Source organism: Notamacropus eugenii, chromosome 1 (genome assembly GCF_028372415.1).
Source record: "Notamacropus eugenii isolate mMacEug1 chromosome 1, mMacEug1.pri_v2, whole genome shotgun sequence".
Classification (NCBI taxonomy): Eukaryota; Metazoa; Chordata; class Mammalia; order Diprotodontia; family Macropodidae; genus Notamacropus; species Notamacropus eugenii.
Genome location: NC_092872.1, coordinates 433,571,675 through 433,596,562, shown reverse-complemented (window position 1 = coordinate 433,596,562; position 24,888 = coordinate 433,571,675). Strand labels below are relative to the sequence as shown.

General features: G+C 41.2%; 1 protein-coding gene across 6 annotated transcripts in view; it reads left to right on the top strand.

The window, feature by feature from the left end:
* AKNA (AT-hook transcription factor) overlaps positions 1-24,888 on the top strand; it is a 63,573-nt gene that overhangs the window by 32,408 nt on the left and 6,277 nt on the right. For all 6 annotated transcript variants that reach the window (XM_072631723.1, XM_072631718.1, XM_072631721.1 and 3 more), the window contains 12 exons: positions 1,464-1,523; positions 3,542-3,669; positions 6,782-6,998; positions 7,853-7,992; positions 9,120-9,287; positions 11,007-11,265; positions 13,917-14,023; positions 14,586-14,815; positions 15,159-15,312; positions 19,096-19,266; positions 20,491-20,606; positions 24,121-24,258. In XM_072631723.1, coding sequence (XP_072487824.1) covers positions 1,464-1,523; positions 3,542-3,669; positions 6,782-6,998; positions 7,853-7,992; positions 9,120-9,287; positions 11,007-11,265; positions 13,917-14,023; positions 14,586-14,815; positions 15,159-15,312; positions 19,096-19,266; positions 20,491-20,606; positions 24,121-24,258 — 1,888 coding nt within the window. The remainder of the gene's footprint in view (positions 1-1,463; positions 1,524-3,541; positions 3,670-6,781; positions 6,999-7,852; positions 7,993-9,119; positions 9,288-11,006; positions 11,266-13,916; positions 14,024-14,585; positions 14,816-15,158; positions 15,313-19,095; positions 19,267-20,490; positions 20,607-24,120; positions 24,259-24,888) is intronic.

The window sequence follows — 24,888 nt, the reverse complement described above, 5'->3', positions numbered from 1 at the left end:
AATCTGCATTGTTAACACTTTTTTAAGTCTGGACAGTCAACAGAACAATAAATCAAACCGTGATGTCAATTTCTGAGGTAAAAACACTCACACCGAAAATTTAAGTCTCATAAACAGGTAAGAGCTGGCTACAGCACATCCCAGGATCAAAGTCTTCATGTCATCATTCAAGCTCAAGTCTTCTTGTTTGGGTCTCATTGGAGAAGAGGAATAGTAGCTCATCATCCTTTCTCAGAATCCTGTTTAATTTGTACATGCCATCATAAAATTTCTCATCAGTTTTCTCTCCTCTAGGTTGAATAAACGTTGGTTCATAGTAAAGAATATAAAAGTGATCTGAACACTGAGAAATTATAATAGCCAAGAAGTGGGGGACTACATGTAGGGGCAGAAGTTTGTCTGCGTTGTCAGACATGAGTTGGTATATTGGGGTTTTTTTGCTTAATTGTTTTTTCTGTATTAAAAGGAAGTGTACAGTTTTAGTGTGGGGGAACAGAGAGGCCAGATCCAAAAGTGACTGTGACATAAAAACAAGAGTCAACCATAAAACTATGAAAAAATTAATATATAATCTTTAAAATATTTAGTAAAATAAGATTTAATTAAATAAAAATTCTATGGAATTATGGAATATCTTAATATATATATTAATTATATATATAAGAAACCTTAATTCAGTCCTCCGATTTGGCAGATGGGAAAGCTGAGTCCAAAAGAACTGAAGTGACTTGCTGAAGGTCACTCAGATCATTATAGAGCTAGAGAAGGCTCTTAGCTCATAGTCCTGGGATTTAAAAAACATTTCTAGTTTCTTTTTGTACCTGAAAATCAAATTTATAGTTTCTCCTATCAAAGAACTTATCTTTCAAAAAGCATAGTATCATAGGATTTTAGAGCAGGAAAAGGACCTTAGAGATGATGTAGTCTAAGTCCCTCACTTTACAGTAGAGGAAACCGAGGCTGTCAGAGGTGCCATGCCTTGCCTCAGGTCTCACAAGAAGTTAGCAGCAGAGCCAGGCTTCTCACTCAGATCTATTGGCTACAGATCTAGGGCTCTTTCCAACATACCACAAATAAAATCAAATGATCAGAATTAGCAAAGACCCAGAGGTCTTATGGAACTCACCCAGAGGCACCAAAACCTTCATAGAAACATGATAATAAATTTGCTTTGATTTGAAAGGAATCCCTACAGAACCACTGAGCTGCCTTTAGCTGCTTGAGAAAGGCCTGGGGCATTTCTTCTGTGTCTCCTTCCCCCCACCACCCAAAGCAGCCTGCTTCCCAATCACGTAAGGACACAAGAGAACAGTCAGAAAACTGCACCTGCTCTGAAAACACAACGTGCATGGGGCCCTGAGGTTAAGAACCAGGTTCTGAAAAGGATGCAGTCAAGGCTGTCATCCTGGGTAATTTTCAAGAGCCATTGGCTGATGGCGCACATGATTCTTTCCTTAATCCAGGTGGAATCTTTTGAAGTACTGGTCCAAGAAGGAAGGTTGGCACCTCCAGATCAGCTCAAGGTACTTTAGCTCCTGCTCTTCTCACTTCAGGATTGTTTATAGAATCTGAGTTATACATCTGTGTCTTATATCTGTATTTATTGTTATTATTAGACTTGTAATTAGCCTTCACCTCATCCCCTGCCCCTCCAGCTTATTATAGTAAAGTATAAGTATAATTTTATATGTATATATAATTTATAGATAATACTCCTATACATTGATTTTATATAAATTCACATATCACATATACAATGTACTTGTGTTTGTTAATATCCATATGTTAGTAAATGCATATAATAGATAAATTAACAAATCAACATTATGATAATATGAAATATCAATAAAGAAAATAAAGAAACAACATAAATAAAATGAAAATAATAGAAACAAATAAAATAAAATAATGTATAATAAAATAATATATTTCTCTATAAATATATCAAATATATACATATCAATTGCATATAAATATAGTTATATTTGTATGTCTATTTATATGTTACATTTATATATGTTAAATATAAATTATATTTCTATATAAGTTAAATATAAATTTGTATTTATGTATGCGTTATATATTTATGTATGTGTATTTATAAATATATCTATATACACATCAATTCTATTAAATATAAATCTTCATAAGTCAGTGGCCATATATGTAAACATATGCACAAACTATGAGTATATATTCGTATGTGTGTGTGTGTGTGTGTGTGTATGTGTGTGAGTATGCGTGTGTATCCTCATAAGTCAGTGGTCAGGTAAGAGTTGGAATCAGGAAAGCAAAAACCAGAGAGCCAGCCTACCTGCCAAGGCCTTGAGGACAGCAGCTTTCATGAGGCAGTTAAGTGTCCAAATCATCTCCTGGTTGGGCAGCATCAGACTGTCCTATAGTTCTGCATAATTCCTCCTCCTGTGCCCTAAGCTGAATCATGACTGACTTCAAACCGGGGGGTTGCACACTTTCAGAAGTGGAAACCAAAGCTCTCAGTTCCCAGTGCTGGAAAATGAGGATGAGTAGTAAAGCAGGCAGTGAGAGGTGAAAATAGCTCGAAATCTCGAGTGATAAGAGGGAGCCTGTGCCGAGTGGGAGTGCTGGCGGGTATGAACATGCTGACCACATAAAAGAGCTAGACTTGGAAAATACAACCAGGTACCTGGAGTGACATCTATAACTAGCCTTCATACTACTGAAAATTGAATTGCATTCAGGGTTGCCAACTAGTTGGCATATGACTGGTTTGGCTGGTATTTTAATAAAGAAACTAGGAATAGTCTTAGTAATGTCATGTTCTGGACTTTTTAAAAAAGCTTTTGGTAATAAAAACAGCCTCAATTCAATTTAACGAGAATTTATTAAATGCCTACTATATTCCAGACATTGTGTGGTAGGTGCTGGTGATACTAAGGCAAAAATTAGAGTTCTTTGCCTTCAGGCAGTTTATATTCTCTTTGGGGCAGAGGGACGTAAGGAGACTCATATGTACAAGAAGTAAATATAAAATATACACACACACAGAGAAACTTAAACTGAGGGAATCAGGAAAGGCCTTGTAGAGAAGGTAGCACTTGAACAGATTCTTGAAAAGAGTTAAGAAATTTCCAGGTTGGAGGGAGTATGTTCCAAGCCTGGGGGCCAGTCTGTGAGAATAGAGATGGAAACTGGTTTGTGAACAGTATAATATTGACATGATATATGATATTATATAATATACACTATATATTTATAATTATATAATATAATAATTGTGATATGACATAGGGAAAATATATAATGAATGATGGGGAGACAAGTGAAATCAACCTAAGCTATCAGAGGTGGGATTTGAACCCAGGTGTGCCAGGCTCCAAAGCTAGAGACTCACCTACTCTGCTGTGCTGTTATAAATCACCAATCCCTGAATTAATCTCAAAGGGACATTAAGACTGTCACTAGCTCTGGGTAACTGCTGGGACATAGAATACCCACCCTGTGACTCCATGGGGCTCCCTTGGTCTCTGGAAGCTCATGCCTCTCCTTGTTCTTATTCCAGGGATTTTGGAGGCTGAAGGAAGAACAGGATGCTTTGGAAAAAGCGTTTCTCTGGGCACGAGGAGAGCACAGACGCATGCAACAGCTTCAGGCATCTGATGTGCCTTCTGGTGAATTTGATCCTAACAGGTATGTTAGGAAAGGCAACCCATTGCCTGAGAGGATGACATCTGCATAGCCAGGGTTTTATCCCTAAAATTGCCCCAAAGTTCTTGGAATTGTGTTCTAAGGGAATTGTGGTTAATCTTCAGTGATTCAGAATAATCAACTGGGAGGGTGGTGGTAACATAGAGAGTGAGTGGCACAGGATCTGATCCTCTTAATGAAAAGTCCAATTTGTGGAATATTTAAAAAGTGATACAGTTTCATCCTTCTAAAGTATTTTATGCATAAAGATTATGTGACTCAGTATTAATAAGTAAAATGAGCTAATGGGGATAAGTACTAGGCCCACAATTTCATCAGTGTGAGGAGCTCATGAAGAGGAACTCTCTCTAACTGTAAATGAGCACTAAGGGGTTGTTAAATGAGTCTGCAACCAGTATCAGTGTAAGAGGCTCTGAGTTCAAATTCTGTCTCTCCTGATTATTACCTGTGTGATTTTAACTTCCCCTTCCTGGGCTTTTCTTTCTTTAAAAAATTGGCTTTTTTCCCCCAATTACATGTAAAAATGATGTAAACGTTTTTTTTAATTTTGAGTTCAGATTCTGTTCCGTCTTACTTCCTTCCTTCCCCCCAAGACAAGTAATTTGATATAGGTTATACACAGAGTCATACAAAACATAGTTCCATATTAGTCATGTTGTAAAAGGAAACAGTCCCCTTCCCCCACCAAAAAACAAAGAAAAGTGAAGTAAAAACAAAAGATCTATATTCAAACTCCATAAGGTCTTTTTCTGGATGTGGATAGCATTTTCATCTCAAATCCTTCAGAATTGTCTTGGATCATTCATTTGCTGAGAACCAGTTGTGGTTCATACAACATTGCTGGTACCGTGTACAGTGTTCTCTTTTCACTCTGCATCAGTTCATGTGAGTCTTTCTAGGTTTTTCTGAAATCATCCTGCTTATCATTTCTTATTTAGCACAGTAGTATTCCAACACAACTATATACCACAGTTTGCTGAGCCTCATTTTTCAAGTCGATAAGCATAATTACATTCTATTAAGTATGATATGCCACTGCTAAGGAGGAGCACATATTCTACTGAGAAAGATAACATGTAAATAATGAGTGACATACAAAATATACTAAAAAAGTAGATGGAAGGCAGTCTGAGAGAGTAAGGTACCAACATCTGGGAGAGATCAATTAGGGGAAAAGCCTCCCACAGAACATGAAATTTGAGTTCAGTCTTGAAAGAAGCCAAGGAGGTTGAGATTATATCTTCCAAGAATGGAGGCTGTTCGGGGAAAATGGATAGAGATGGAAGTTGGACTGTTTTGTGTGAGGGACAGAAAGTATGTCCAGTGTTGTTGGGTCATAGAATTCATGAAGGGGAGTGAAATATAGGGACTGGAAATGTAGAAGAAGTTAGATATGAAGAACTATAAATTGCAGAGGACTTTATATTTCATGGTTGAATAGGGACCCACTGGAATTTATTTGAGTGTGGGGTGGTGGTGGTGGTGGTAGTCTTTTCTAACCCTAAGATTTTATGACTTTTTTTTTCTTGTTTGCAAGATCCTTGGTAAAACTAGAGAAATTGTGCCCTAACTGATCTAGAGAACCTTCTAATGATGGGTACGCTGGTAAATGTTTAACAACTGGGTCTCTGAAAATAAAGTACACATGACACACTTTTAAAAGTTTAATCTGCATTGTTCAAATGGGTTCCCAAACTTATTTGGCCAACTGCCCCCTTTTCAAAAAAAAAAAAAACTACTCAGTGGCCTCCTGGAAATCTAGTTCCTTTAATCCATTAACTTTTTTTTTTTTTGAAATTTGGGTCATTTTTTTTTAAAATACCATTCCCCTGGATCACTCCAGCGCCCTCTTGAAGGCAGTATCACCCATTTTGGGAACCTATGCATCAGGCCTCGATTTATATTTTTGGCTAATTTCTTAATGTACAAATACTTATGCTCAAAATTATACAATCAGATCTAGTGAGTCAGTGATATCTGGCTCTAGAAAATTCCTGTCTCTAATAAGGGATAATTATATTTGAGTTTTTATGAAGAATTCATACAAACTAATGGAAAGAGATGTGTCCAACACACATCTTGTAGTACTGCTGCTGTCTAACTGTCTGAGGTTCTGTGTCACTGAAAATAGAACACCTTGGCTCTTGTAGATTAGCTGGTGAGGATACAGGTAGATTGTTAGGCTGGAAGACTTAAAACAGAGTGTAAGGCCAATGAACAGCCTGGAACCAACGCTGATGAGGCTCTGCTTCTCTGGCTACATACATGGGGACCTATGAATGGAAGCTGTGGATTCTGATGAACTTAGCCATGGGACCCTGTTGGGAAGGACTCACTGTGCCCTGGCAGCCCCCACTTCCCAGCTCCTTGCCAGTCTAGGCCTTTAGAGGCTCTGGGTCTTCCTGGCTTATTTGCTTTCTGACCGTTAGGTCTGTATTCTTCTGGGGAGGCCAATCTTTATGTTTCTATGTCTAGGATTTTTCTCTCCTTAGTAAGAAAAGTCAGCATAGCTTCATATAAGGAGCACTGAATTAAGGTGCTTTGCCCCTTATTTACTTTGTGACTTGAGGTCAACTCATTCTCCTTACCCTGGGTCTCAGTTTCCTCATATACAAAAATGAGATCAGACTAAGTTTCCTTCTAAGCAGAGATACATGCTAGGAGGCACCTAGCCCAAGGTCCCTCTATCTACAGGGGTGAGTCTACCCTACAGGTTGTTTTGTTTTGGATTAGGTCAATGATTTCATCAGTTTAAGGAGTTGCTGGTAAGGAGCTCCATCATCAATCAACCTTCTCTACCATTTATAGTCTTAAGAGGATAGTCTGGGACACTGATAGGTTAAATGTAAATGACTTGCCCAGGATCCTTCAGCCAATATATGTCACAGGTAGGACCTGAACCTAGGTTTTCCTAAGGTTGAGGTTAGCTTTTTATGTAGTAGTCATGTGATCTCTGACTCTGCAGTAGTCCCTTTCAGAATCTCTCTCTCTCTCCTCTCCTCTCCTCTCCTCTCCTCTCCTGTCTCTTTTTCTATGTGTGTGTCTCTCTCTCCAGTTTCATTCTCCCACATAACCATGGTTTGACCTGTTTCAGGGAAGTTGAAGGAGAGATATTTCGGCTGGGAATGCACCTGGAGGAGCTCATGGATGAGATAGATGACTTAAGACCTGCCCAGCTCTCTCTGAGGACCCCTCCAGAAGAAAGGTCCCATGACAGCTCAGCAGCTTCACCTGGATCAGACCTGCCAACTCTGTCTCCTGCTCTATCAGCTCAAGCCCCCGTGTCAACTGTCCGCACTCCCTGCCCTGAGGTAACTCCTTTTCCCACTACAAGAGGAAAGCAATCCTGGAACCCAGTGAGGAATGAACTATGTTAGACTTCTTGTTTCTGTGTGTGTGTGTGTATGTGTGTGTGTGTGTGTGTGTGTGTTAAGTCTTCATGAGAATCTGTTTGAGTCTGATTCAGTATTTACTGTTAAAACATGCTTGAGTTCTCTTGGACTGGTAAAGTTCAAGTAAAGCAAGCAATAGAATGAAAAATAATAGAATGCAAAATAATTTATTAAGCACTTCTCATGGAACCAGATTTCAGAGGGCCTTGAATGCTGATCAAAGGAATTTGAACTTTAGTTTGGAAGCAATGAAGAGTTTCTGAAGATTTTTAATAAAAGGAGTGATATGTCCAAGTCTATGCCTAAGGAAATTTATTCTGGCAGTAGATAGTCTAGAAGGGAGAGAGATCAGAGGAGGGAAGACCTGTTAGAAAACTGTCACAGTTTTCCTAGTGAGTGGACTAATAATAAAGGCTTAGCTGAGGGTGGTGGCAATGGGGGAGAGAGGGAGGGAGGGAGGGAGGGAGGGAGAGAGAGAGAGAGAGAGAGCAGAGACACAGAGAGAGAAAGACAGAGAGATGGAGGAAGGAGAGTTAGTAGACAACTAGTAAGTGTCTGAGGCTAGATTTGAACTCAGGTCTTCCTGACTCCAGGCCTGGTGCTCTATCCACTGTGCCACTTAACTGCCCATTCACAAGATTAGGATAAGTATAACCTAGGTTGCATAAGTGAATATTCCTGGTGAAGTTGGAAGAGTTATCTCCATCATTTGTTTGGTCCAGAACACTGGGGCTAATTGAACTCTCTCTGCCTCATTGCTCTCTTTCCTATAGACCCCAGCTGTCCAGAATGGAGCACACACAGAAGTGAGCTCTGCCAGCAGCGATTTAGAAGATGAAAGCCCTGCATTGCCACAGCCACTTCAGTACAAGCAGCTCCAAATGGAGCAGGATTTCCAGAGCCTTACAGCCCAGTAAGTGACCAAGGGGATGGTCAGAGAGAACCCAGTCCACTTATGGGAACTTCCCAAGCTTCCTAGCTCTATCCAATCAGACCTTTTCAATCCACTTTGTGTCCAAACAATTTGGGAGACCCATACAAAGAACTGGTAAGCTGTTAGGAAAAACTCATCAAAACCTTGATTATACTTAGTACTTGATAATATTTAGTTACTGGGAAAATCAGTTTACTGGAATGGTATATGCCATAGGTGGTAAACCCAGTGCTTTTTGTTTCAAACCAGATTGAAAATATTTCTTTAAAATATTTTGAGTCCATTTTCCTGTATGGATAAGTAGAGTCTCAAGAATGCCTCATTTTTTTCCTTTGACTATTGCGGGGATCCCATAGGGTTTTGGGGCCATCTTTTTAAACATTAGTTCTCAGTGCTTCAGGGTAGAGATGGAGAGGTACAGGAGATGCAGTTGAATGCATATGAATTTTAGAATATCTCCAGAACAATTGTTTGAGACAAAATCCCCAATGCCAGCTTTTTTTTATTGTTCACCTCTCCTACTCTTCCACAAGTTGAAGGCAGAAAAAAGAATTCTGGTTAATCTGAGCTCTAAATGTGAATAAGGAAATTTACATCATGCTGGGAAGCACTGTACTAAGATCTGGAGATCAAAGGAAAGACAAAAAAAAAAAATAATCCCTCTCCCATAGGCTCTTGTCAATAGAACCTGTTATAAGTGTCGGTTGTGTTATAGGGTCTCCTCTGAAAATTTTTGAAAGTTAAGATGGAGTGTCATCTCTCTGGGATGGGTTAATACAAGGCTATGTGAAAACAGGAGGATGGACTACATGACCTCTCAGAGTCCCTTCTGGTTTTTATAAAAGCTACTCTGAGAGAGTCATGATCCAGCCATTTGGAGATTCACCTGTAAGAGGATCTACTGAGTGACCTGCTTGGAATAGCATCTCACTCATGGCATGGAGACTGAATTTAGTATGTGTGCCTTTGGTCAATCCCCAGAAGTTCAGTCCTCCATCTTGAGCATCAGTTCTTGGTCATGTCTGCAGTGTTTCCCAGCCCAGAGCACTTCAGGACAGCAGATGGTAGTACTCAAGGTCACACCTCTTCTGCTTGGTCCATTATAGATACCACAGTATCAAGTTGTTCCCTGATGCTGTCAAGTTGGAAGAAGACCAAGAAGAGAAGGATTCCACCCAGGAAGTTGATGGGCCAATTGCTAGGAATTCCAAGGCTTTTGATCCCAGTTCAAGAAGGACAGAACAGGAGGAAGGGAAGCACCCAAACCCTCTTGAGTAAGTCACTTGCCCCTTGAATGTTCATTCTTTACTAAACTCAGGCATCTCAGTGATGAAGGAGGTTTGCCCCTGGTCCAATAAAACATTTATTAAGCATTGTCTATGTACAAATTATATAGTTTGACTCCAAAGGCAAAAACAAAGTAATTTCTGCTCCTGGAAACCTTAAACTATATGTAGGGGGTGAGGAGGAAAGAGAAATATAGCATGTACTCAGATTAGTAAATATGGTGTAGTTTGAGGAGGGAGGAAAGGCTTCATAAAAGAGGTGGCACCTGAGCTAAGGCTTGAAGGAAGTACATGAAGTGAAAGGTGATGCTCCCTCCCTCTGTTTTCTGTTGTGGGTAATATTATAAAAATCCCATAACTCTCTCTTTTGATATTTCCTTTTTTCACAAGAAAATTTTAACACCTTGTCCTTCTTGAGGATACTTCAAATAATGAGATGGCATAATGTTTCCTTTTTTTATATTGCTTTTTTAAAATACTTTTTTTCTTTTAAATCTATTATATCTTTTTGTTCATACATCACCTTCATTTTCAACTATATCCCTCTTTTCTCATGTACCTAGTGAGCTAGCCCTTATGACTAAGAATTAAAAAAAGATTAAAAAGTAGTTCAGCAAACAAATGCCTCAGTCCTGTCTGACACTGTATGGAAGATCCCACACCCATAATGCAAAGAGGGGAGGGAGGTGTATTTTCTCAATTTTTTTCTCTTCTCCAGGGTCACTGCTTTATATTTTCCAAAGGCAACTAGGTGGTTCAGTGCATAGAGAATTAGATTTGGAGTCAGAAAGACCTGAGTGCAAATCCTGCCGCTTACTAACTATATAACCCTGAACAAGTCATTTAACCTCTATGTGCCTCAGTTTCCTCATATGTAAAATGAGGATAATGACAGCACCTTCTTCACAAGCTTGTCATGAAATAGCACATGTAAATTCATACACAAACCTTAAAAAACTAGATAAAGACTCTTCTATGTTCTCTATATAAATGTAATATTTATTTTTATTATTACCCTTATTATGAGATAGTTAATAGAGGGGCAAACAGCTCCGAGTATCAGGTGGAAGAGATAGCTCATACGTGGCAGAGCTGTGACTCAAACCCAAGTCTCCTCATTCTTGAACTCTCCACTTTGTTGTGATACACCTGCCCTGCCAATGCGGCAGGTACAATTTCAACACTGATTGTCATCCTGATTCCTTCATCACTTAAATGGATCTTTGATTTCCCTCCAGAGGGGCAGGGCACCCCGTCTCATCATCCTTGGTGCTAATTAGCCCTTCTCTTTCCATAAATACTAAATAGAAAGTTTACCCAACTTCTTTAAATCATTTCATGGATACCAGGGAAATACTTTCGGGCCACATCAGCTTCTTATCCCTCATGAGCCCTCAGTGCCCCTCCTCTTCTGGTCGTACATTTCTTTAAGGCTCTGTCTTATTCTTTGCTCATGAGCTCCATAGCAGCCCTGATACTCATGTGAGCCCAGGGATTTTTTTTCCCTAAAGACCCATGATCCCAACCGGGAAGTGTTCAGTTGGAACTTTCATTAGGGAACTTTTCTTCATCTCCAATCCTACAATCACAAGAGGGGCTCCTCTTCCCTGCTCCAGATGTGGAATGAGCACAAGCAAAGACAAATGGGGTAGGCCCTGGGGAGCCCAGGAAGGATGAGGCTGACGCATGTTTTTCATTTCTTGTCAGGGAATGTGTGGAGCAGACTCAATCGACCCAGTCCCTAGAACTCCAGTCATCACCGAGGACTGGTGGGCGCCACTTGGGTGGGCCTCCTCAGGATCCTGTTGCTCAACCACACCCACCTGCCTCCAAGCTCACCCCACCAGGCTCAGAGCAAAAGCAGCCAGCCTCTCACCAGAGCAGCATCTCCAGTCTGGCTGGCAGTGGTGTTTCGGGCTCTTTGCCCCTGCAGAAGGTTTTTCATTCGGCCAGCGCCCCCCAGCTGGTAAGAAACTTCGACATGAGCCAGTATGAGGTAACGAATATGTTTAGGGGATATATAGTCCAGGCACGCTTCTAGGGAAAGGGCCTCTGTAATGGCCTAGGAGGCAATAAATGCAAGCTGTTTTCTGAAGTTGTCTGCCAAACAGTGGGGTAGGGAAGATAGTGAGAGCAATGAAAAGAGTCCTGGATTTGAGTTCAGACTCTGATTCTTAGAACAGGGTGACCTTGGATAAGTCACTTGTCTCTCTGAGCCTTAGTCCCTCATTTGTAAAATAGGAACGATAATAATGATGATGATCATATTAATAGCAACTCATAACTCTGTAGAGCTTGAAGGTTTACCAATGGACCTTTCTTCATAATTTTGTGTGGTATATGTGTAGTATATGTATTGCTGTGTCACAATCACTTAGGCTTGGTGACCCTTGTCCTTTCTTGAGTTCCAACATTCACCTTTTGATGCCCTAGCCAACTCTTGAAGAATACACATAAGCCTCTAAGTTGTTTAATTTACATTGGTTAAAAAGGGAATTTCTGTCCACTCCTTATACCAATAAAATCACAAAATAAAATCTGGCCCAACACACACACACACATACACATACACACACACAAAAAAAACCTCTTCAAAAATGGGGACCAACTACAGGGTTGGGGGAGTTGATGTGGCTGGTAGAAATGGTCTGGTTTCATGGCATGAACCAAATTTAGAAAGAAATTTGACCTCTCCCTCTAATGATGATGCAATGAGGATAATGAAGAAGACCATGTGCTTACATAGCCTGAGCAGCAAGCATCAGGAAGAGCACTAAAAATGTTCCAACCTATCTTACAATACAGGAAAGTGGGGGATAAGGGGATAAGCAGGGTGGGGGGATGATGGAAGGGAAGACATGGGGAGGAGGGAGCAATTTGAGGTCGACACTCATGGGGAGGGACAGGATCAAAAGAGAATAGAAGTAATGGGGGACAGGATAGGATGGAGGGAAATATAGTTAGTCTTATACAACACAACTATTATGGAAGTCATTTGCAAAACTACACAGATTTGGCCTATATTGAATTGCTTGCCCTCCAAAGGGAAGGGGTGGGGAGGGAGGGAGGTAAAGAAGTTGGAACTCAAAGTGTTAGGAACAACTGTCGAGTAATGTTCTTGCCACTAGGAAATAAGAAATACAAGTAAAGGGGTATAGAAAGTTATCTGGCCCTACAAGACAAAAGAGAAGATGGAGACAAGGGCAGAGAGGGATGATAGAAGAGAGAGCAGATTGGTCATAGGGGCAATTAGAATGCTCGGTGTTTGGGGGGGGAGGGGACAAAAGGGGAGAAAATTTGTAACCCAAAATTTTGTTAAAATGAATGTTAAAAGTTAAATAAATTAATTAATAAAAAAAATGTTCCCCTTCTTTTTAAAATCACTTTTATAAAATTACATGTAAAATTACATGTGAAAAAATTTTTAACAATCATTTTTAAAATGTTGACTTCAAAATTCTGTCCTTCCATCCTACCCCACCTTGAGAAGGCAAGCCATTTTACTTGATCACATATATGAGGACTTACAAAACATATTTCTGTATTAGCCGTGTTGCAAAAGATAATACAAAATTTAAAATAATTTTTAAAAAGCATGTTTCAGTCTTCATTCAGAGTTCATCAGTTCTCTCTCTGGAGGTGCACAGCATTTTTCATCATGAGTCCTTTGGAATTCTCTTGGATCATTATCTTGATCAGAGTAGCTAAATCTTTTACAGTTGATTATCCTTAAATTTTGCTGTTACTATGTACAATGTTTTTCTGGTTCTGCTCACTTCACTCTGCACCAATTCATATAAATCTTCCCAATTTTTTTCTGAAGCTATTCTGCTCATCATTTCTTATAGCACAATAATATTCTATCACAATTATGTACCACAAGTTTTTTAACCATTACCCAATTGATGGACATCTCCTAGATTTCCAGTTCTTTGTCACTACAAAAATATTTTGTAGAAATAGGTCCTTTTCTTTTTCCTTTGGTCTCTTTGTTATATGAACTAGGTAGTCGTATTGCTGCGTTAAAGGCTATGAAAAATTTTATGGCCCTTTGGGCATAGTTCCAAATTGTTCTCCAGAATGGTCAGACCAGTTCACAACTCCACCAACAGTGTATTAGTGTCCACAATTTTCCACAACCCTCCAGCATTTGTCATTTTCCTTTTCTGTCATGTTGCCCAATCTGATAGGTGTGAATTGGTATCAGAATTCTTTTGATTTGCATTTCTCTAATAAGAGTGATTTAGAGCATTTTTTTCATGTGATTGTTGATAGCTTAGATTTTTTCTGAAAACTGTCTGTCATATTCCTTGACCATTTATCAACTGGGTAATGGCTTGTACTTTTATAAATTTGTCTCAGTTCTTTAAATTTGAGAAATGATGTCTTTATCAGAGAAATTTGCTATAAAATTTCCCCCAGTTTCCTGTTTCTCCACAATTGGGACCAGGTGACCTGGGAAGTCTATTTCAACTCTGAGGTTCTGTAAATATCAGTTGAGGTGCCTGGTCTATGAAAGCAAGCAGGGAGATGTTCAGGCTAGAATTCTAGACCAACTTCCTAGGGGCAGGGTTAAGAATACGATTGGTATTAAGGGGAACTATTGTTACTCTTCAGGAGCACCGGATAGTGTCCCCAGAAACTGACAGTGGCTTTGTGGGATCTGAAAGCAGCAGGGTATCTCCATTAACCCAGACTCCAGAGCACCGACTTTCTCATGCCAGGTATTGCAGTTCACATTTCTGCCTTCCTCCTCATGGTTCCTCTCTCCTTGGGATGGCCCCTGCTCTTAGAAATGGTCAGAGCTATGTGTGTTGGGGAGCTAGGTTGATTGGTGGGAGTGTAGAGAGTATAAATAATTGCCATGGGATGGTCACTTAGAGCAGAACACAGAAGAGTAAGCTGGGTGCAGCAAAAGGAGGAAAGACAATGGGTTTAAGAAAGAAGACCCTGGTGGTGTGGTAGAAATAGGGCTATGTTTAGTTAAGAGGACCCAGGTTGGATTCCCAGCTCTCTCACTTAAGAGCTATGTGCCCTTGGTAGATCACAGCACTTGGCTGGCTGGCCCTTGGGGTATATTCATGTGCAAAATGAGGGAGCTGGATGAGATAATCTGTAAGGTCCCTCTGCAGCTCTAAATCTTACATGTATGTGAACCAGATATCTTTACTTGAGAGAGTGTGGGCTAAAAGCACATGGACTTGAACTATCATAATGCATTCTCAGTCCAAAGCAAGAAAAGGGACAGTGTGACTAGGCTTGCTAACATTTTTCTTTGTATCACAGTATGTCCTTTGGTACCAGTGACTCAAGGAGATTACCCCAGCCATCTACAGCAGGTCTACCCCAAGCCCCATCCTCCTGCCATCCAGAAAGAGAACAGCTTGTTGTCAGAGTATCCTCCAGGCTCAGCAGATCAGGGGCCCAGGCCCAGAGGTCTGACCCAATGCCTATCACTCCCTCAAAGAAGTGGATAAAAAGCTTTCACCACAAGCCAGGACCAGGCACAAAGATGGGTGAGTAGACATGACATGTAAGAAATGTTTGGTTGATAGTTTGGCTTCATAGCATTGCCCAATTACAAGGTGCAGAGGATGAGGTTGGGGGTGGGGAAGGAGAGAATTAATACCCTGTAGCCCATGTCTTTGGAGACTGGGCCAGTGCTGGGTTCATTCTAGTAATTAGTTCAAGAGGATCTGATGGAGCATGTCCCAATCTGTGTCCTCTCCCCAAAACAGTGACCCCAAATCTACAGGCATTCAGGTTTTTTTGACTCCCAGATTAGTAACTCAAAACCAAAATTAATTTTCAATCTTACACAGTTCCTTCCTGTCTCTCCTGGTATCTCTGTCTTATTAGCTGACTTGGAGGGGAAGGGCCATGATAGGGCCCGTGAACAGTATTCCCATGGCAGAGAGGATGACCGGTCTCCTGCTCCCACCCCTTCTGATGAAGGACATCAAGAGACAACAAAAGACCCACTCAGCAGCCTCATCTCCCGGGAAGTGAGAGAGTGAGTTCTACATGACCACTTAAGTGACAAAGTCATAGAATCGGCAGGGTGACTAAAGGTCATCTAGACCAGTATGCCCATTTTATAGGTAGGGAAACTGAGGCCCAGAGAACTGAAGTGACCTTGCCCAGGATCGCGCAAGGAAGTGAGTAGAAGATTTCAGGAGTCCCAGTTCAATACTTTTTAAAATTAGGCATCACTGTCACAGTTCATTCTTTTTGGTTTTTTTAGGGGATATTGTTCATGGTGTGCAGTTTTCTAGATGTTGAGATTCCCTGTCACTTCCCTTATTCTAGAGGGAATGCCTTGGCAGGAAAAGAAAACATTATTTGATTGCCTTTTTCTCCCAGTTGTACTATGTGAGAATCTCTGCTGTGTTCTTAGCCAAATACTGTTTTTCTGCTGAGAAATCTTAGATAAGCAGTAGTTTTGAATGTTTTCTGTTTGTTTCCATTTTATCTGCTTTTGGCAAGTGGGCTGTTGGGATGAAGCTGTCAACATAGACAAACATATTATTCCTGTATGAACATGCCGGTTGATCCTTCTATTCCTGAGACCCTCTTATTAGATCATAGATCATAGAATGTTGGACGTAGAAAAGACCTTAGAGCCAGCTAGTCTAACTGCCTCATCTTAAAGCTAAGGAAACTGAGTCCCAGAGGGGATAATTTGGCTAAGGTTACACAACTGGTATGTAAGTGACAGAGGCAAAGTTGGACCTAGGGCTTACCCCAAAGTTGGAGCTCAAAGGGCATCTGATGTTATCTCTTCCGATGCCTTTGCCTCTACCAGGGATTCTTAACATGGGGCCTGTGAACTTTCTTTTCTCAATACGTTTTAATATAACTGGTTTCCTTTATAATTCTTATGTAGTTTACACATTTAAAAACCTTCTCTTGAGAAAGGATCCATAGGCTTTACCACATTGCCAAAGGGATCCATGACACACATGAACACATACATACACCATTAGGAACTCCTCAGAATAGAGATACAAGAATATGGAAAGATAAAGCTCACAGAAGAACTGAAGCTTTCAGAGGTAGCTAGGTGGTGTAGTGGATAGGGTGCTGGACCTGGAGTCAGGGAAACCCTCCCTCAGATACTAGTGGTGGGATTCTGGGCAAGTCACTTAACCACTGTTTGCCTCAGTTTCTTCATCTGTAACAGCACCTACCTCCCAAAGTTGGTGTGAGGATGAGATAATATATGTAAAGTACCTTGCAAACCTAAAAGTACCACATAAATACAAGCCGCTATTATTATCTTTTCCAGGATGAGTTTTGTGTAGGGAGGGACTAGACAAAGAGACTTAGAGTCTTAAGCATCCACCTCCAGCAGCATTTGCTGCCATCCTTGGAGTAATGAATTGGAAGTCCAATAGACTATGAATTAGAGGGTTAACAAACCAGGCCAATCTAAAGTTGGGTCCTAATTCTCTTTTATCTCCCTGACTGACCCAGATCCCTTCCCCCCTCAGTAACTCTGAGAAGTGAAAAACCAGGCGCTCCAAGCTGCCCCAGAGCTCCCTACCCAACCAGTGGTTATTGGCTGGAATGCTTTTCCCCAGCCCACACGTGTCCTCATTATACATCTCCTGATTATGTAGCCCTAACAAATGTCTCCATGGGGATTGCTAGGGAACTGGTAACTCAGACACATGTTGCTCCAGCAGGTTCTAAGCTCTGACTCCTCCAAGGCAGTAGAGCCAGGAGACACACAAGCTCCTAAGGGCCTCTCCTCATTCCTCTTGATCTGGAAAGAAGCATTAGGAGCTATCATATTGGGGAAAGAGCTGACCTGGTATTAGGGGGACTGTACTCTCCCAGGAACCTGGCTGAGTCAGGGAATTTAGAGGAGCTATATTCCTTGGGAAGATGGCCACGGCGGTGCCGAAGATCCTGGATTCCTCTGTCTTGTGTGTATGAGTGCTATGCCTGTGGGGGTGGGAAATTGGCATCTGGCCACAGATATAAGACATCTCTAACTTCAGGGGACCTTAACATCCCAGCCCCTGAGATGAACCCCACTTTAAAAAAGGACCCACATTTCTGTTTCTTGTAAATGAATCTGATTTAGAAGGAACATAGCATCTAGTGTAGTAAGAAGAAAACTCAGATTTGAAGGCTGCAAGGATCTGGATTCAAATCCTGGCTCTTGCCAACTTGCTAAATGAACCCTTCTTCACTTCTGTGTCCTCAATTTTTTTATGTGTAGAATGAAGTGATTAGATTAGATGATCCCTTAAGTCCCTTTCAGTTTCTTTTTAGCTCCCCTCCCTACCCCATCCCCACCACCATTTTTTAACAGATGAGGTACAAATAGAGAAAACTCCTTACCTGAGGTTACTGGCAAAATTATGGATTAGAACCCAGGTATCATGACTACCAGTCCAATGTCTCATGCTACCTATAATAGAAAATCACTATTTCAATTGAGACTCTGGGGGAAGGGGTTCAGGAGATGGAGAGATAGGAAGAGGAGAGGAGCTGGTGAATTAAGATGACCTTGCAGGCAGCGATGTGGTAGTCAGTCATTGGGGCATTTTATCTACATTTCACCAGGCCCCTGAGCAGCCTTTGTTACTCCTCAGCTTGCTCATGTTTTACACCAGCCCACGGGTCTTTCCAGTCCTGTTGGTGGGGTGACAGCAAACACTTATAATGAATTCCTCCTCCATTGTCCAGCGGAAGATGATGAAAACAAGTCTCCTTCCCCACTCCTTCTGGCAGCTTGTGATATCCACATGAAAGCAGCAGGTGTTATGGGAAAAGTCCCAGGATTTGGAATCAAAAACTGGGTTTGAATTCTGACTCTGCCACTTACCATAATATGTGTGACCTTAGATAAATGACTTATGCTCCTTTCAGCTTCAGTTTCTTCATCTGTAAAAGGAGAGAATTAAAAGAGGTGATGTGATCCTCTGGAGGATGTATGATCCTCTAAACTATGGGAATCCCTAAAGGACCAAGGGAAAAGCTACCACTCCCTCCTTGCCCCCCTCACTCCAATTTAGCTCAACAGAAAATTCTCCTTAACTGATCTAAATACAGTCAGATTTCTACCAAACAGGTAACAACCAGAACCTTTCATTATCAAGAATCTCACCCCACCTGCATTACCTTCCTGTCCTCCTCAGGTAGGCAAAGAGATGTCATGGGAAAACCAACTATTCAGAATGCCCAGTAGCTCTGTGTCGGAATGTCTGCTCCTTGAGAACAGAGTCTGGGGTTTTTGTTTTTGTCTTTTGCCTTTTGTATCGCCAGTGCTCACAGCACAAGGTCTGGCTCATAGTAAGTGCTTCATCAATGCTTATTGATTGATTGATATATTAGGAAGGGCTCAGAGGAGAACTTCCCTTCCCCCATTAAAGAGATTCCTGTGAGGGGAAAACAGAGGAGGAGTAGAGAAGAGACAGACAATGAGTTTAACACCCTGAGTCCAGCAAGGAAGATGCCAAGTTGCATATATGGCCACTGTTTTTCTCTTTATGGTATAGTAGAAAAGCATCAAATGACCTGAGCTGAAATCGCAGCTCATCTTGTGTAACCTTGGACAAGTCACTTAAACTCTATGGGCCTCAGTTTTCTCTTCATGAAGAGATTGGACTAAGATGTCCTCTGATATCTGGCTCTAAACCTATGGTTCTGTGATGCCTGGAAATCACAAGTATGCCCTAACCAACAGATATGGGCCCTCTCTTGTGCTTAATACAGAATGGTCAAAGGGAATCCTTAGCCTTCCCCCATTGCATTCTGCTCACCATCTCTATTTCCATGACAGCCAAGCTATCAGGTCCCTACAGCAAGAAGTGACCCGACTCCGAGAAAGGATAGAGGCCAGCTTGAACAACCCACCTCGGGATACCTCAAGTCATAACTTCCACCAAGCTACCAGGGCTCGGAGCAGGCTTGCAAAGGAGCCCTTGGCTTCAGGGGGCTATTCCCACACCAGGTATGTACATCTCAGATAACTGGAATCACACACAGAAGCTCAGGGTTGGCAGAGATTCAGAGGTCACCTGGTTGAACCCATGCTTACCAGCTGGCTACCACATCCCCAACAAGTGGCCCTCTAGGTTCCCTTTAAAAGGTCACTACAAAGGTGAACCTGCTACTGACATCAACACTAAAACTGTATGGATCCAAAACTGGAGTAGACTGAAGCAAATGCAACTCCTTTTTCATACTAACAGCCCTTTAAATACCTGCTTTTGTTGAGCTGTGTCCAACACTTCACGACCTCATGGATCATAGCGCTGCAGGCTCTTCTATCCTCCATCATATTCTGGTCTGTCCAAGTTCATAATTGTTGTTTCCATGCTGCTACTGATCCATGTCCTCCTCTGCCATCTCCTCTTGAATCTTTCCCAACATCAGGATATTCCACTCCACCCCATTTTTGTCTTCTCCAAGTTAAACATCTTATTCTTTTAACCAGTCCTTATATGACATGGTCCTCATCCAGCTCCTCTAAACGTGCTCCACCTTGGCAGTATCCATTCTAAGATGTGGTGTCCAAACAGAACACAATTATCTATTTGAGATCTGACCAGGACAGAGGGAGGAGAGTGACCAGAACAGATCACCATACTCTGTATGTGCCCTGACCAGAACAGAGGATAAAGGGGTGGAACCATACTGTCCCCTTGCTCGTTCTATTCCCTGTGACTCTCTCAGTGCAGCTCACTAAGGAGTGGAAACTCAGGCTTTTAGTTCAGCTGCCTATTTTTCCACTGAGAATATGAGTCTCCTTGCCACCATGGCACCAGGCACGTAAAAAAGTGAGTGCATCTCCTCAGTTATCTGAAGACTTACTGCCACAAAGGAACATGGGACCTGGGGGAGTATGACTGTCAGCTTTTAGGAAGGGGATGATGAATTTGTAAGGAAGCTGCCCTTTCCTTTGGGATGGAGCACCATCTATTGATCCTACTGTCCTTGGAATTTTTGATAGCTAAGTTCAGTTATAAAAGATTATATTTCTTATGTTAAATAGGATTGTACATGTATGGTCTATATCAAATTGGATGCTGTCTTGGGGAAAGGAAAAAAATTTAGAATTCAAAATCTTATAAAAATGAATGGTGAAAAACTAAAAATAAATAGATTTTTTTTTAAAATGTATTTCTTAGCAAAGTCTCAGGAGTTGACTTTGTCGTTTTTTACCTTTTTCCAGTAAATCTGCAGAGAGATACCAGAGTGACCGTGGAGATGCCACCCACAACAATAGAACAGTGAGATTGCAGCTAAGATCATCCTCTGTGCCCCGAGAAAGGCCCCGATCAACCCAAAGTAAGTGACCTCCAGGAGTGACTGACTTTCTTTGTTTGTTTTTTAAATTCTCTTCCATCCCTCCCTTCACCCATTTAGAATGCAAGAAAGCTGATACTCAATGTCCATATAAAGTCATGTAAAACATTTCCACATTGAGGCTCTTTCTAAGGGTCAGGGTCTGAATCAAAAACAGAGGCCGGAAAACTGCTTCTTCAGCCCCAGGCATCTTTACCCTCTGAGAACCTGAGTCCTTTGAGCAGGTATCTCATGATTTTAGTGGAAGGACCACTAGACTTAAAGTCAGAAGAACTGGATTCAAACCCCTAACTTTTGACATTTACTAGCTTTGAGGCCTTGGACAAATCAATTAATCCATTATAAAATTATAGGATTTAGATATAGTATAAGGACCCTATGGATCATCTAGCCCTATGCCTTCATTTTACAGATGTGAAAATGGAGGCCAGAGAGATAGGACCTTGTACCCAAGGTCACAAACCTAATAGGTAGCAGAGCCCAGGATTCACATCTCTTTTCTGTGACTCCAAATTATAGCTTTCATGCCATCTCCCTTAGCTTCTATTTCTATCTCTGTAAATGAGGATGGTTTTTTCTCTACCCACCTTAGAATCATGGAACTTGAGAGTCACAAGGAACCTCAGTGACCCATACCCAAAAAGGAATCCCCACCATGACACACTTGACAAGAGGTCCTCTGGCCTCTACTCGAATTCTCTCAATGAAGAGTAACCCACTAAGCTCTGAGGCAACCCTTCCCTTTGGGGATAGCTCTCCTTGTTGGGAAGTTTGTTCTGCATCAAGCCAAGATTTTTCTCTTTGTGATTTCTACTCATTGCTCCTCATTTTATTCTCTGGGGCAAAATGGAATGAATCAATTCCCTATTCCACATGAGAGACCTTCAAATACTTGAAAACAGCCATCACATCCCCCTCAAGCCTCTTTTCTCAAGCTAAACATCTTCCAGCTCCTTCAACCTGTCTCTATATGACATGGACCCAAGGCCCTTTGCCATCCTGGTTTGTCCTTCTTAGAACATATATATCAACTTATTGATGTCCTTAAACTGTAAGGCTCAGAAATGAACCAATCAAGACTGTTGTGAGGAAAGCATTTTGTGTGTAACCTTATCATGCTGTATAAATGTCACTGATGATGATGATGTGTTATTGGTACAGGGGTGGGGAACCTGTAGACTTGAGGCCACATGTGGCCTTCTACTCCTTAAGTGTGCCCTTCCGACCGAATCCAAATTTTACAGAACTTGTTCTGTAATCTGAATTCAGTCAAAAGATTGCACTTAAGGATCTAGAAGGTCACATGTGGCCTCAAGTCTACAGGTGCCCTATCCCTGCATTGGGACAACAAAGAGGGTCTTTCATTGAACCCTCATTAAATGTAGGTCTGTTCTGAAAGAGTTAATACAGCTTCATACCATAAGAAACAATTGGGAAGGATGTAAATCTGATTCTTATTCAAGCTGCCTCTTAATTAGGGTCCCTGAGGTAAGGTACACTGCTACTCCTATCCAAGCAGGTGACAGGAACCCTTGGAATTGCTTTTCTCCAATCGTGGAGAACTTGAGGGCACCTTTGTGGTTGGTCCCTCTCATGACCTTGGCACATATTGGTGAGATACTGGCGGGAGTCAAAGGTATTGTCTGTAGACAGAGAACAGAATGTAAACAAATTGGCCCAGTGGCCCCCAAAGACTCACCCCAATCTCCTCTCATCAGCATTTACTGAAGTCTTTCCCTTCCTTTGAGGCCCAGCTCAGACTCTTTCCTCCATGAAGCTTTCCTGACTCTCTCAGCTGAAAGCAATCTCTTTCCTCCTAGTTCTCCTTTGTTCCTATACATTCTACCTTATGTCATCATTATTTAGATACAAGTTATATTGCCCACCCCCATTAAATTAAAATGGAGTGTTTAGAACTAGAAAAGACTTAAAAACCCCATCTAGTCCATCCATGGAATTTCACAGATGAGGAAACATGGCCCAAAAAGGAGAAATGATTTACCCATGCTCACATAGACAGTAATACCCATAGACACAAGAATTTGGGTCCTGCTCCCATGGCTTCAAAATCTTGTGCTTTTTCTTCTAAATCATGCTGACTCCTTGAGAGTAGGGACTGTGTTGTTCTTTCATTTTTCAACAAGCATATGTTAAATATCTACTGTGTACCAGGCATCATGCTAGACAAAATATAAAGAGAAAAATGAAAGTCTCTGAGCAGCTAATGGTCTCTGGGGGAGGGGAGAGCAAATATACCCAGATAAGTATGAGCAAAGCATATACAGGGTCCATACAGAGAAGTTGGGGGTGGGACAGGCACTAGCAACTATGGAAAGCAGGATATGTCTCCTATAGGAAGGGGCTGCTGAGTTGTGCTTTGAAGGAATATTGGGCTTCTACAAGTAAGAGGTGAAGAAAATTCCAGGCATGGGGAATCAATCTGGGTAGAGTCAGAGAAGCAAGAGACGAGCTGCCATATACCAGGGCAGAGGAAGAAGTCTAGTTTGGCTGTAATGAAGGGCATAAAGGGGGAGCAACATGAGACTGGTCTGGAAATTTGGATCCCAGCTAGATTATGACAGACTTTAAATGCCAAACAGGGGAGTTTATGTCTTCTTCTTGAAGCAGAAGGGAGCTACCAAAGTTTCTTGAGCAATGATCAGATTTGTCCTTTACAATGACCAGTTTTGCAGTGGTGTGGAGGACAGTTTTGAGAGAAGAGAGGCTAGTGACAGAGAAGACAATTAAAAACTGTTGTAATAGTCTGGCAAGAGATGTTGAGGGCCTGAGTTAAGATAGTAACTGGGTGACTGAAGAGGAACGGATAGATGCAAGAGATGATGCAGAGGTAGAATCAGGAAGATTTAGTGACTGGATATGAGGAGTGAAGATGAGGAGGTGAAGAAGACTCTAAGGTTTCTATTTTGGGAGCCTAGGAGATTGGTGGTGTCCTGCACAGAAATAGGGATGTAAGGAAGAGAGGTGAGTGTGTGTGTGTGTGTGTGTGTGTGTGTGTGTGTGTGTGTGTGTGTAGGAATATATTTTGGACATGTTGATTCTGAGATGTCTTTGGGACGTCTGGGTGGAGCTGTCCAACCTTCAGTTGGTGATGTAGAATCTTTCTCCCTTCAATGCCTTGTCTGCAATAGGCACTTAGTACATATTTGGTAAGTTGAATGTTCGTTTCATTTAAACATTGTTCAGTCATGTGTGACTCTTCATGAATCCACTTGGGATTTTCTTGGCAAAGATGCTAGTGTGGTTTGCTGTTTCCTTTTCCGGATAATTTTATAGATGAGGAAACTGATGCAAACAGTTAAGTAACTTGCCCAGGGAAGAGCTAGTAAGTGCCTGGAATTGGATTTGAGCTCAGGAAGATGAGTTCAAATCCACGTTATAGATAATGCTTGTTGATGGTTTTAGATAGATATTGCTTATCATTTTAAGAGATCTCTTAATGATTTCTTCTGGTTCTTTTGGATTCTATCCATTTCAGCTTCCGAGTCAGAACAATCTGTATCCAGGATCCAAGCTAAGCAGAGCAGAGCTGAGGAGCAGAGCTCCTCAGACGGAATAAAAGGAGGAACCAGAGGGAAGAAAGCAGACACAAGGTACTTCCGAGGCCACTACACAGGTGAGAGAAGAAAGGATTCATTACACTGAGGTGGGAAGGTATTTCAAGATCTTCTTTATCTCATATGAGCCTGTATGCTGAAGCCCAATTCACTGGCCTTGGGGCCAGTCTAGATAAAGTATTGGAAAAATCTTACTTAAGAAAAAAGATGGCAAGGGAGGAGAAAATATGTAAATGGTATGTGGTATCAGTGAAAATAATGTTGATCATAGATACTAAAGAACAAACAACAAAATGAGAAGAGAAAAACCAAAACACTAACTATATCAAAATTAGTAATTATGGTTGCTTATGTGAATTGCTTACAATTTACACATCAGTAGAATGTAACAAAATGATTATAATGTGTTATTAAATTTGTGTCTTACCAGTCTTGGTAATTGGTAATTGATCAAAGAGAACAGATAAGGAATGCCGCCTCATCCCACCCCTCCTCTTAGCACAGAGGCAGGAAACTGTTGAGAGGTTGTTACATACACCATCAGACTCAGTCACTCCATCAGTTTTTTGTTGTTTTTGGTTTTTTTTTGCTTGTAATAAGAGACGTTTCAATTCAGGTTGAGGGAGAGGTTGATATCCAGAAATGACTGATGTAAAATCAAAAGGTATCAATAAAACTTATTTTATAAA